General features: G+C 49.6%; 1 protein-coding gene across 1 annotated transcript in view; it reads left to right on the forward strand.

The window, feature by feature from the left end:
• The window catches only part of C6H4orf50 (chromosome 6 C4orf50 homolog), a 64,085-nt gene that overhangs the window by 21,757 nt on the left and 28,614 nt on the right, over positions 1 to 13,714 (forward strand). Inside the window, exons 4-6 of the mRNA XM_070371902.1 lie at positions 4,181 to 4,292; positions 5,582 to 5,709; positions 7,448 to 9,958. Of these exons, the coding sequence (XP_070228003.1) occupies positions 4,181 to 4,292; positions 5,582 to 5,709; positions 7,448 to 9,958 (2,751 nt within the window). The remainder of the gene's footprint in view (positions 1 to 4,180; positions 4,293 to 5,581; positions 5,710 to 7,447; positions 9,959 to 13,714) is intronic.

Genomic DNA, 13,714 nt, shown 5'->3' on the forward strand with positions numbered 1-13,714 from the left:
ACTCACTCCCATAGAGAGCAAAGGCTTTAAAATAGTGTCCATAATGTCAAAAATAAAAACCTAGGCAAAAGTCACATAAAAGGTAATACAGATGGCCAGTGGTCTTACAAAAAAGGTCAGTTCCATTACTTGTAAAACAAATACAAATGAGCAAAACCTCAAGATTCTGAATATTTGTTAAATATTAAAAGGACCTCAACACTGTTTATAGTTGGTAAAAATTGGAAACAACCCCAATGTCTGATCAGAAGGACCCGATTTGGTAAGTGAAGGCATTCCTTACATAAGAGATTATAATAAGGTGACCCTAAAGCACTGCTTTGCAGAAGAGGTTGTAGAAATTACAAAAGTTGTGGAAATGGTTTTCTGATACCATCCCATGATAAATGCATAAAGCAAAAGTCAACATTTTGTAGAAACAGACTTACGGAAGAATTTAAATATCTATGCATAGAAAAGGGGGAAAAAAAGCCCAGAGGGAAATAGTCTAACACATTTATAATATTTGTGCCTAGATGTCACTGTATTCCTTGTTTTCTTTTTTCAAAATATTGGCAAGTTAAAACTAAAACCACATAAAGTTACAGGCAAATGCTCCTGAGAGTGTTGAAAAGTAGGGAGGGCTGACAAGACTGAGCAGGGAGGGGCAGGAAGGCGGAGAGAAGACCTGAATCAAGTTCGGAGACCTGAATTCTGGTCCTCTTTTCCCATTGTATGTGCTGTGTAACCTTGGGCAAGTCACTGTCCCTCTCTAAGAATTGATTTCATCACTTGTGACATGAAATGGGTATGGCATCATCTTCTCAGGAGTCCTCCCCTGGGTCTCCTCCTCAAGGCAGAGGTCTGTGTGTGTTCCCCATGGCTATGTCCCTGCCCCAGAACCAGGCCAGCCACATAGTAGGGACTCAGAAAGTATTTGTAGAACTGAGTCAAAGTCAACTTGAGTATTAGAATAAAATTCAAATAGAAATGAAGAGCAGAATGGTGGTGGCCTTCGACACCTCCCTCCACCTCCCTTTCATCTGTTCCCTCCTCCTTCCTTCTGCTCCTCTCTTGCTGGTTCTCGCATCTTTGAATTGGTCTCCCTTTCTGCATCCCATTCCCTCTCTTTTCCTCTTTTACCTTCTCCCCCTCTCTCCTTCATTGCCTCGTCTCCATCTAGTTCCAATGGAGATTGTAAGCTCTTGACAAAAATGTTTAGTTCTGATCATGTGGGAAGCCAGTGGAGAAGACCAAGAAACAACCCAAGGTCTGTGGGCAGAAGACACCCACAGACCTGTTGGCCCGTCAACCGGGCCTGTCTGAGTGCCTAGCAGGGCTGCGCCCAGACCCCTCTGCTTTTCATTGGTCTTGGCTGAGGCCTTGTTCAGATACTTGTTAAAAGCTTCTGGATGATTCTAAGGTGTGGCCAGACTCCCCCGGGCCTCTGAGGAGAACTAGACAAGACTGTCACACAGTAACTGGAAGGTCACAAATTGGGGTATGAGGATGGGGTGCTATGGAAGGGAGGAGCTTCATTTGGGGGACAGTCAGGAAGGCCCCGACAAGGAGCAGGTGGGGTGAGCTGAGGTGTGGGGAGGAGAGGAGCAGGCAGCAGGCACTAGGTGTCAGGCCCCAAGGCAGGCGGGAGAAGGTCCATCCAGGGAGCTGAGATGAGGGGGCGGGGCCGGGCCCGTGGGCGCTTTATCTTTCACAGTGGGAAGCATGGAAGGGTTGGAAACAGGAGGGCAACCCAACCCAGTTTTCATTTCAGTGAGATTGAGTGCTCAGCTGCTGTGGGATATGGAAGGGAAGGGAGGGCTTTGCGAGGAGGCGGCAGGTGACTAGTTACCCTTCCCAGGCAGGCGGGAGGAACAGTGTGTGCGGAGGTGCAGAGGCAGGCAGGAACCAGGGTGGGGAGGGGACAAGGAGGTGCTGGAGCAGAAGCCAGGGCAGGGAGTGTCAGGGGCGGTGGTGATGGCCCTGGATGGCCTCCTGTGCCAGATTGCAGCACAGTGGATTGAGGGGGAGCCAAGGCGGGGTGTTTCTGGTCAGTTCAGTTCAGTTCAGTCACTCAGTCATGTCTGACTCTTTGCGACCCCATGGACTGCAGCACGCCAGGCCTCCCTGTCCATTGCCAACTCCCAGAGTTTACCCAAACTCATGTCCATCGAGTCAGTGATGCTATCTAACCATTTCATCCTCTGTCGTCCCGTTCTCCTACCCTCAGTCTTTCCCAGCATCAGGGTCTTTTCCAATGCGTCAGCTCTTCACAGTGGAAGAAGGCAGATTCTTCAGCAAAAGTATTGGAGTTTCAGCTTCAGCATCAGTCCTTCCAATGAACACTCAGGACTGATCTCCTTTAGGATGGACTGGTTGGACCTCCTTGCAGTCCAAGGGACTCTCAAAAGTTTTCTCCAGCACCACAGTTCAAAAGCATCAATTCTTCAAGTGCATTTTAGGGGTCGTCTCTGGCAACTGTGGGCAGGATGGGAGGGGAAGCAGGAGATCCAGTTAAGGGTCAATGGAGGAGTCTGCTGAGAGCAGGTGAGGACCTGGGGACAGGTGAGGAGGGCACGGGGCATCATCTGTCCACTTCCATTTCTTCCTCCCCTAGAAAAGCACCTGACCCATTACTTGTTCCTTACCTGTTTAGTCGCTAAGTCATCTCTTCTCAACTCCATGGACTGTAGCCCACCAGGCTCCTCTTTGTCCAGGGGATTTCGCAGGCAAGAATACTGAAGTGGGTTGCCGTTTCCTTTTCTAGGTGATCTTCCCCAATTCGGGGGTCAAACCCATATCTCCTGTGTCACAGGCGGATTCTTCAGCTCTGAGCCACCAGGGAAGCCTGGGAGTGGGGTTAGCCCTGCTCAGTTGAGTCAGTTTCCTGTAAGAAGCTTTCCCAGAAGACACACACAGCAGATCTACTCAACTGTGTTTGTACTGAAGGAAATTGGGGAAATGTAGGCTCTTGGATCAGAGAAGGCAGTGGCACCCCACTCCAGTGTTCTTGCCTGGAAAATCCCATGGACGGAGGAGCCTGGTAGGCTGCAGTCCATGGGGTCTCTAAGAGTCAGACACGACTGAGCGACTTCACTTTCACTTTTCACTTTCCTGCATTGGAGAAGGAAATGGCAACCCACTCCAGTGTTCTTGCCTGGAGAATCCCAGGGAAAGGGGAGCCTGGTGGGCTGCCGTCTATGGGGTCACACAGAGTCGGACACGACTGAAGTGACTTAGCAGCAGCAGCAGTCTCTTGGATGATATATCGCACCCCTGAATAAAATCCTGGGTCTTTTTCTGTAGAAAGAAGATGAGTTGATAAGGGGAAGCCATATAGAAGCTTAATAAATATTTGCTGAATAAATGTACCCTGAGTTCGAAACACCTGCCTTCCTGCAGGCTCTGTCTGTCCATCCACTGTCAAACATTTATTCAGCACTTAGTGTGTGCCTGGCAGGGGTGATGGTGAAGACAGAATGAAGGCAAGTTTCCTTCCTGAAGGACCTCGGGTCTAGTGTGGAAGCAGGTGGGAAGCAAGCATCACCCATTAGAACCGGGTTAGAAGTACCCGGGGCTGTGGGAACCTGCAGGAGAACTCCCCCCTGCCCCCCATGGACGTTGACCGGAGCTGAGTTTTTCTGCTGGGCCCAGGCCTTCTGTGCTGTAGCTGTAGTCAGGTGCTTGCTGCCTGTCACATGCTCCGCAGGCTGGGAAGGGGGTGTGTGCTGGGTCAGGGAAGCCCCACAAATGTATCCCTGCTTGTCTTTTGGGGCAGGGCCCAGGGACAGCTGGCTTTGGCCATTTGGGCCTGTGGAAAGTTGAGGGACAGGATTCCCAGAGGCCCTGGGCAGGTGCCACCTCTGAGGGTGTACACAGAGGAAACTTCCACCCAGGAAGGGGAGGGGCCTGGAGCCTTTGATGCTGCCTTGGGGAACCCGGGGGCAGCTTGGCTGAACAAACAAGCTCCTCGTCTGCTAAGTGGAGTCTGGGAGCTCACAGGAGGCAGTTGCATTGGCAGGACCAAGCACACAGGGCCAGGGCCCTACCACCAGGCCACGTGCCCTCTGCTGTCCTCACCAGGGGAGGGGGTCCAACTCCCTCCTAGGGTCTTTGGGAGGGCTTGATGGGGACAGACTTGGAGAGAGCAGTTCAACCAGGGACACCCACCACTCTTTTGACCTCTTGTGTCTTCGTCAAGGATGCCCTGGGCCATGTTCAGGATGAATCGCTGCCCCTGCCCCGGGAGGAGGCGCTGGATGCTTGCAGAAGCCAAGACCCCAACGAGGCACCTGAACAGAGGGGCTCAGCAGGTGCGTGAAGGAGGGGTCTTCAGGGACAGCCACTGATGGGCTAGCTCGCTTACGATGTCCTGATGACCCAACAGGGTGGTGGTCCCTGCTCTGCAGACAGGAAGCTGAGGCTCAGAGAAGTAGAGTCCCTTGCTCACTGCCACCCAGCTGGGAAAAGTGGGCTCAGCCTCCACAATGCCCACGACGAGGTCCATGACACAGGCTCAACCCAACATTTAGGCTCACTCTCTCAGCCCTCAGAAGGGTGCCAGGCAGGCAACACACGTGTCAGCCTTGGGCAGCAGGGTCCTCTCAGGGGGATTTGTCCTCAGGGATTTGTCTTTGGAGAAGACCGTGTGATGACCAGGAGCTTCTCTGTTTCCAGCCCCACCCCAGTGACAGCTCAGGTGTGAGACAGGTGCGAGGTCTGGGAGCAACCAGGCTTGAAAGCCACTTGTCTAAGCTGATGGGAACCAGTGTATTTGCTCACAGTCTCGGGTGTAGCTTCTGGGGTGTCTGCTGCAAAAGCCGGTGCACTCAGGGAGCCCCAGAGCCACGGTGTCCACCTGGCTGTCTGTGGTTTGCGTACAGTCCTCCAAGGTCAAGTTCAGTTTCCATATAAGGCCAGTTATACCCAGTGGTACTGCTGACTGGCAAGGCTGACCGTTCCCCTCCACATTTCTGGGGAGCAGAGCAGATAAGTCAGACAAGGTCAAGTTTGCCCTTGGGGAAATAAGCGGGATCCATTGGCGAAGCCTGGGTATCAGCTCCTCCATCTACTCCGTGTGGGGCTGGGGCCTGGGAGTTATGACCCTGCGTGACCACGAGGGTACGGGGCTGAGGGAGGTGTCCTGGGCTTTGTGGTCAGAGGAGGTGGCTCCCAGACCCGATTCTGCTGTTCATCAACGGATGGTCACTCGCCATCACTGAGCTGGGTTCCTCACCAGACAGGCAGTGGTGACCATGAGGCCACCTTTGGGGGCTCAAAGGCCTTGAGTCACGAGACATACTGCCTCACCCTAACAGCAGATGTTGCTGTTGGTGACACTCTCCGAAAAGTTCCCGGGAGGGTCTCCTCCCTGGTGGCTTAGACAATAAAGTGTCTGCCTGCAATGCGGGAGATCCAGGTTAGATCACTGGGTCAGGAAGATCCCCTGGAGAAGGAAATGGCAACCCACTCCAGTACTCTTGCCTGGAAAATTCCATGGATGGAGGAGCCTGGTGGGCTACAGTCCATGGGGTCGCCAAGAGTCGGACACGACTGAGCGACTTCACTTTCCTTCTTTTCTTTCTTTCCTGTCATTTCCCAGGCCAGTCCTCCGAGGGGCCCCATGCTTGGGGCTGCGTCCGGGCTGGACGAGGCCCTCCTGTTTTGGTCCCCAGCCCACAGACCATGAACAGGCTCCCCAGAGACCTTGCAGGATCTGACCGTGGACAGGTGAGGCCAGTGGCTTTCTCCATGCCTGGGGTGCTAGTTGGGTCTGATGAGCCCTGCTGTGCATGCTGCACAGTGTGACCACTATTCAGGAAGTGGGAGAGGGAGGGGAAGAAGCTCGGGGTTGGAAGAAGATTCTGGAAATAATTGAGAGGGCGATTTGAGCCCCAGGTGAGGAGTGGGCAGGAAGGGAGCCCCAGCTGTGTGCATGGGCCCAGCTGCCACATAGCAAACTTCATCTTGTTGAAACCTCCCTACCACCTGTGGGGCAAAAGCCATGACCCCCTCGTTCTGCAGGGGAGGAGGCTATGATTTCCCAAGGCCTCCTAGCCCTGGAAGGGACTGAGGTCCTGTCTCCATAGCCCACGATCTGCACCATGCCATCCCCTAAGGGTTGGAAGCCTGGTTCCAACCAGCCCTGATGTGGTCCTAGAGAGAGGGGTCTTCCTGCATTACTTTCATTCGCTCACCTCCTGCCCTGAGCCCTGCCTGGTGTGCTGTGTCATGTCCAGAGTGGGAAAGAGCTGAGAGCAGTCCCTGCGGGGGGAAGAGCTTCATAGAAAAGTTGGACCCCAATGGAAGGATGGAGTTAGACAGACTGGAAACCAGGGGTGGGCAGTGGAAGGGCAGGCCAGGTAGGAGGGCCTGCCAGGTAAAGGCGGTGAGGCTGGGAGTGGCCATGGGCTGGGGGCGGGGTAATGGGCACAGGTGAGCCGAGGGCTCCCGGTGAGACTGAACAAAGCCAGGTTTCACCTCCCAGACTGGGTCTATCTCTGAGTTGGCCCAGTCCTCCTCTCTGGTTAAATGCATTGAATGAAAAGTGAAGGTAAAATATAATATTGTAAAGTAATTAGCCTCCAATTAAAATAAATTTATATTTTTTAAAAAAGTGAAAGTGTTAGTGACCGACTGTTTGTGACCTCATGGACTATAGCTCACCAGGCTCCTCTGTCCGTGGAATTCTCCACGCAGGAATACTGGAGTGGGTTGCCATTTCCTTCTCCAGGGGATTTTCCCAACCCAGGGACTGAACCCAGGTCTCCTGCACTGCAGGAGGATTCTTCACTATCTGAGCCACCAAGTAACTATAAGAATACATTTAAAAGTATCTCTGAAACACCTCCTGTGTGCGCTGGACTGTTCTAGGCTGAGGGTCCCTGCCTTCGGGGGCAGATAGTCTACACTGCATGTCCACTGAAGCCTCCCATGGCGCTGGCCTGCTGTATGTCCGTGCCGTCCAGCAGAGGAGCCGTGAACCACATGTGGCTTCTGGGCACTTGAAACGTGGCTGGCGTGACTGCAGAACTGAGTGTTAACTTTTATTTAATTGGTTTATATTTGAAGAGCCCCACGTGGGCTGTGCAGGGCTAGGGCAGGAGGTAGGGGGTGGTTCAACAACACACACACAAATATCCTACATGATCTGAGTGAGTGGAGGGTGCGATGGAGGGAGGTCAAGTGGGGTCAATGGACAGACAGTGGTGGAAGTGGCCGGGGGTCCTTTTTGAGTATTTTCTGAGCTGAGACGTTAGTGAAGCAAGAGAGAGAGAGAGAGATATGGAGGGGGGATGGACATTCTAGGCAGAGGGGAGAGTGGGTGTGAGCCCACTGGGGCCACTCACAGGCCTGCTTGTGTTAGGAAGACCCATATGGCTGGTTGGGGAGATGAAGCTGGAGAAGTGGAGAGGGCCCCTGTTGGGAGAGGGGCGCTTCACACCTTCTCTTCTCTTCCCATCCCTAGTTTACTCCAGCGGAGCCTTGCTCAGATGACCAGACTCTCCTTCTCATCCGTGGCTGCCCTCCGGGGTGGTCCATGGCTGGCTCACCAGTCCCCCCGGAGCTGACCTGGGTTCCAGGGCAGAAGCTCACAGCCAGGCCTGCCCAGGGGTCCTCTCTCGGTGTGCAGGCGTCCACACGCCCTCCCCAGGGCCGGGCTGCGGGCCCAGCTCCCTTGCTGCTGCTACTCCTGGAAGCTCCTCCAGAAACACTGCACACCGAACAGGTGCTGGAGGCCCGGCCCCTGCCCGCTCCCTCCGCCGCAGGACACCCTGGCCGGGGCCACCACCAGCCAAGAGGCTGCACTGCTTTCCTTGGCCAGGAGGTCTCACACATTGCACATCACCAGATTCCCGGGAGAGGATCCGAGGATGGAAAAGACTCTGGGAAAGGGGGAGGAGGAGCCCCAGGGTCAGGGTGGAGATTGGAGAGGCAGGAGGTGAGGACTTCGGGCAGAAAGCAGGCAGAAAGCAGGGTCAGGTGTCAGCTGGGTCAGGAAAGCGGGGAGAATCTGAGGGTGGAGGCTGGGGTCAGGGCCCCAGAGGGCACATGGATGAAGGCCGGGGCTTCTGAACCCCTAGCCGCAGCATCCTGCCTTGGGCGCAGGCAGGAGCTTCCACTACTTGTTCTGCAGGGGGAGCCCTCAGTGTCCTTGGAGGGTCCTGAATCCCTGAGCAGGTGGGGACATGAGGAAGGGCATGTCTGGGGCCTCCAAGGAGAAGGAGGAGGAGGAGGAAGGCTTTTATCATCATCAGAGGAGGAAGAGGGCCCCGCAGCCACATTCTCAGGGTCTCCGGGCACCAATAGGCCATCTTCAGTGGATGCCCAGCTCCTTACAGAGCAGAGCAGAGCCATCAGGAGAGTTCAGGGCAAGGAGGAAGACCCTGTGTGGTCTGGAAATGCTCTGCTTCCCCCAGAGGTAAGCCCTGGGGACGAAGGGCAGGAAGAAGAGGGGGAGAAGGAGCTGTCCAGCCTGGGTCTCAGGGATGTCCTGGAGGAGCCTGGCTCAGAGGACAGTGAGGCCAGGGAAATGTTTTCCCTGTTGGAGGAAGAAGGTTCATCACCATCGCCTGGATTGGCCTTCTGGTCCAAGGAGGCCGGAGCCACCCGTCACCCCTCGGCTCCAAGTAGAGGCCTTGACCAGTCTGCACTCAGAATAGAAGAGTTTGAAAGGGAGATGGAGGCTTGTTTCCAACACCTCTCCATTCTGAAGCTTGGGAGTGGGGGGTGTGGACAGAGAGCTTCCTCATTGGCGGGAGAAACCTGGGGCTTTGCTCAGAGATGGTGCAGCTGCCAGGGGGTCCTGCACCCTCAGCAGGCTTTGACACACCTGGGTTTGGATATTTGTTTTGTTGAGAGAACAAACCCCAGGGAGCCTGGTGAAGATGTTACGCGGGGAGAGACTGAGGCCCTGGGAACCTGCAGCCTTCTTCCAGGACTGACGTTGGATTTGGTTGACCTGAGCCCGGGCCCTCCAGCGGGGCCCTCCGAGCATGGTGGGAACCACCTCTCGCAGCCGCCGAGAGCCCTCGAGAGAGCATGGAGCAGGTTTCATCAGCTCATTTCTGGATTGAAGAATGAAAGGAACAACGTTTTAAGTGATAACGCCAGGCTTCAGGGAGATCAGAAGAGATGCCACCAAAAACTGCGCGCCCTGGAAAAAGAGAGGGGGAGAAATGTGGAAAAAATATCCACGCTTGAACAGGATAAGAGCGTGCTGTTAGAAGACATCTCTCACTTAAAGAGGGAACTGGACCAGTATGTGAAGGTCATTTCTGAGCTTGAAGACTGCAATGGGAAGAGTTACTGCAAGATTTCTGAGCTCGAAGAGGAAAACGATAGATTGAAAGGGCTCCTGGGGCAAATCCAGAAAGCCATGTCCACGAGCATCCAAAAATCCAAAGGTGTGATGGAGCGCGTCACCCTGGAAAACTGGGAGCTCGGTGTACTGACTTCAGAGCTCGGGGTCAGTTACAAACGGCTGATAAATGATATCATCCTGGGAATAGAAGACACGATTCGCACCTTCAGCGGGGAGAACGAACACCTAAGAAGGATCCAAGCCCTGGAAGGGGAGGTTGTATTGGGGAGCAGCACAGATGTGGGGCCTTTGGTGAGAGCAGAGGAGCATCTCCAGGGGAAAAGCACTGTGGAGCAGGTGAACACAGGAGAAAGAGGGGTGCAGGTGACTCAGATTTCAGGGCAACCGACTGCCAGAGGCCCCAGGCCGCCCTTGGAGCAGGATATGGGTCTGGCTGAGGGTTGGACAGGGCCGTGCTTAGGCCTGGACAATTCCAGATGTGGTGCTTATTCTGCTCCGTCACTGGTCCGGGGAGATGCCACAGGATCCAGGGCCCTGCAAGGAAACACCGATGGGTCAGGAGTGAAAGAAGCACATTTGGAGAAAGAGGGAAAAGCACCAAGCTGTTCTGCGGACCAAGGGCGAGCACTGAGGTCCCCGCGCGGTGGCATCCGGGTAGGTTGACTCTGTGTGGCTGTTGAATCATCTTGCTGACTTTCTGTAGCTCTGACCACACCCTTTACTCCAGCGTCCTCCAGCAGCCCTGAGAGGGAGTAACAGTTGCCATCCCCATTTACCAAATGAGGAAATGTAGGCACAGAGAGGTTAAGTGACTTGCCTCAAGTCACACAGCTGGGAGGGATGGAGCCCACATTCTACCTGGGGGTTCAGGCTCCAGAGTCTGTATTCTTGTCTATGACAAGAAGAAGCGAGTCTGCCTCTCTGCTCAGGCTGTTCAGATGGGTATCTGGTGGGACATGGAGAGGGTGTTTATCCTTTAAGATGAGAGCTTGTATTTTCAGACCAAGCAGTTTTTCAAACAGCTCAAGTCATTATTCTACTTATCGAGTCTCTATTGGTATATATGTATTTATTTATATTGAGGTATAATTGACAGCCAACATTGTGAAAGTTTAAGGTGTGCAATTTCTATATTGTAATCTGATTACCACCACAACTTTAGCCAACACCTCTTATCACGCTGCACATTGGGACTTAAAAGGACACAGCAGGGGGCTTTAGAATTTAAACAAGGTTCAAACTCACCTCTGCGCCACCTACATCCGTCCATGACTTCTCTGAGTTGTTTTCCTCATCTGTGAACAATACTCCACTTTCAGGACTCCTAGGATGAAATGCTCGTGACCTTGTTCCAGTGTCTGTAAGATATACAGTGTATCCTTTGTATAATTCATATCTCATCTCTCTGCCTCTGTCTTTCTTCTCTTTCTCTCCAATTTTATCAATCACTTCACAGGATCATCTTTTGGTTTTATTGATGTTCTTTATTGTATGTGCTTAGTCACTTAGTCATGTCTGACTCTTTGCGACTCTGTGGACTGTAGCCCGCCAGGCTCCTCTGTCCATGGAATTCTCCAGGCAAGGATACTGGAGTGGGTTGCCATTTCCTCCTCCAGGGGATCTTCCCAACCCAGGGATCAAACCCAGGTCTCCTGCACTGCAGGGAGATTCTTTACCATCTGAGCCACCAAGGAATGTCTATATTTTATTTCATTGATTTCTTCTAATAACTTCATTGTTTCCTTCCATCTACATTCTTTTGGTTTAGTTGACTGTTCTTCTTCTGGCTTCTTGTGTTGAAAATTTGGATCACTGATTTTCAACTGCTCTTCTTTTGCGATTTATGCATTTAAATCTATGCATTTCGTTCTAAGCACTGTTTTAACTACAACCCACACATTTTGATAAGTTGTACTTTTTATGTCTGTTCAGTTCAAAGCAGCTTCTAATCTCTATTGTGATATCTCCCTTGACCCATGGGTTATTTAGGAGCGTGTTGTTGAATTTCCAAGCATCTGTGTAATTTTTTAGTTATATTTTTGTTATTGATGTCTAGTTTTATTTCATTGCTGTCAGAAACATACTGTATATATTATTGTAATCTTTTGAAATTCATTGAGACTGGTTTTATTGACCATGTGATGGTCTGTTTTGGGAAATATTCTATGTGCCCTTGTAAAGAATGAATGTTCTGCTGTTGCTGAGTATTAATTAGGCCAAACTGGTTAATTATGCTAATCAAATCTTCAATAACTTTACTGATGTGTGGTCTATTCGTTTTGTCATCTACTGAGATGTCTTTTAAGATCTCTTCTTTTTGTTATGTTAGTTTTGATTCTTGTTTTTGAAGGTATTTATGAGCTACACACAGATTTAGGTTTATGATGTTTTCCTGGTAAATCAAGTCTTTAAAGATGATGAAACGTCTCTCATGTCTCACATTTCTTGCCCTAAAATGGACTTTGTCTGATATTAAAATAACCACAAGAGTTTCTTTTTGCTAGTGTTTCCATGGTGTATAACTTTTTTTATACTATCCATATTTTTCCATTCAATCTATCAGTATCTTTATATATAAAGCATATTTTTTAGAAGCAGCATATGGCTTTTTTTAAACTTAGCTCTGAGTAAGTTTGACATCCTCTGCTTTTTAGTTGGAGTGTTTGTTCCATTTTTATTTCTTATCCATAATGGTGTAATTGGCTTATTTTTGCCTTGTTGGTGTTTCTGTTTGTCTGATCTGTTGTTTTCGTTTATTCCTGCTTTCTTTCCTTTGTTTTTGGTGAACTATTTTCTGTTATTCCATTTTCTTCTCCACTGGCTTACTCTTGCATGCATTTTGGTGTCATTCTTTTAGTGGTTACCCTAGATATTTCAAAATGTAGCCATTAATCATTCAAGTTTACTTTAGTACTTTTACCATGTCTCAAAGAATCCAAAAATCTTTTAATAGTTTAACTCCATTAATTTCTTTTTATCCTTTTTCATTGTTTATTTTTGTCAACTATGTTGCTTCTGTGTACAACATCCCTTATAAAGCACTATTTAGATCATTTTAAGCACTCAATAATTCTTTTTATTTACTCGTGTCTTTCTACGTTCTTGCACTGTTCATTCTTTCTTCTGCTTCTGTGGATGTGCTTTACATTCAGCTGAAGAGCTTTTTTATTTCTTGTAGTTTAGGGTCTGCTGGTGATGAATTCTCTCAAATTTCTTTTTATGAGAACAGTTTTTCAACTCTACTTTTAAAAGATGTCTTCTCCTTGATTCAGAATTTTAGGTAGGCAGATATGGTTCCTTCTTTTGACACTTAAAAGACCTCATTTCATTGTCTTCTGGTTCTCACAGTTTCTATTCAGAAACTGAATAATTTGTCTTTTTTCCCTTGACAGAAATGTGTCATTTTACCACAGACTATTTTAAAGACTTGCCTTTTATCTTTGGGTTTTTTTCAGTCAGACTTTGATATGTCTACATGAGGTTTTATTTATGTTTATCCTCCTTGTTTTTTCTGAACCTCTTGAAACTGTGGAGTCATGTCATTAATCAGATTTGCAAAATTCTTGGCCATTAGTTCTTTAAATATTTTGTTCTTTTCAATTTTTCTCTTCTCTCCTAGAAACCCAGACTTTTTTTTTAACTTTATCCCCACATCTTTTGAAACTCTTCTATATTTTTTTCTCTCTTTGTGCATCAGTTTGAGTTTTCTATTGACCTGTCTTCTAGCTCACTAAAAGTTCTGCCATGTCCTGTTTTCTAGTAAATCCATCTAACTAGTTTTTAATTTCCTTTATTGTATTTTGCAATCAAATATTCATTTTACCCTTTCAAAAGAGATTTTGATTCTCTGTTGAAATACTCCATACTATCATTCATTTTGCTCCATCTTTTCCTGTGTTTTAAAGAAATATAATCATAGTTATTTTGCCCTCTTGTCTGCTAACTCCAATATGTAGATCACTCAGTCTGTTTCTATTGACTATTTTGTTTCTTAGTGAAATCCCACTTTTCTCCTTCTTCATGTGACTAGTAATTTTTTTTTTTTTAATGTTGGACACCATGCAGAACATATTGTAGGGATTCCTGTTTATTAGCTTCCTCTAGAGCAGGTTGAGTGAGTTTTGTTCTAGTAGGTAGCTGAATGACCAGCAGATCATATTATTCCCTTGCGTGTCTATTTCAGTTTCCCCCTGAGTACCAGGCTTGATTTCACTCCTGAAGCATGGCCCTGGCTTCTAGGGCATGGCGTTCCAGTGGTATCAGGTGAGTTCTCAGAGCACTGACGGAAGACTGTCCGCTCTGGCTCGGCCATCTTTGTAGCCGTGCACGACCTCCAAAATCTCTTCAGCAGCTGACCTCCCAGCTTCTGTTCTATACTAGGCTTCTGTTGTTGTTCAGTCACTCAGCTGT

The sequence above is a fragment of the Bos mutus genome, chromosome 6 (genome assembly GCF_027580195.1).
Source record: "Bos mutus isolate GX-2022 chromosome 6, NWIPB_WYAK_1.1, whole genome shotgun sequence".
Classification (NCBI taxonomy): Eukaryota; Metazoa; Chordata; class Mammalia; order Artiodactyla; family Bovidae; genus Bos; species Bos mutus.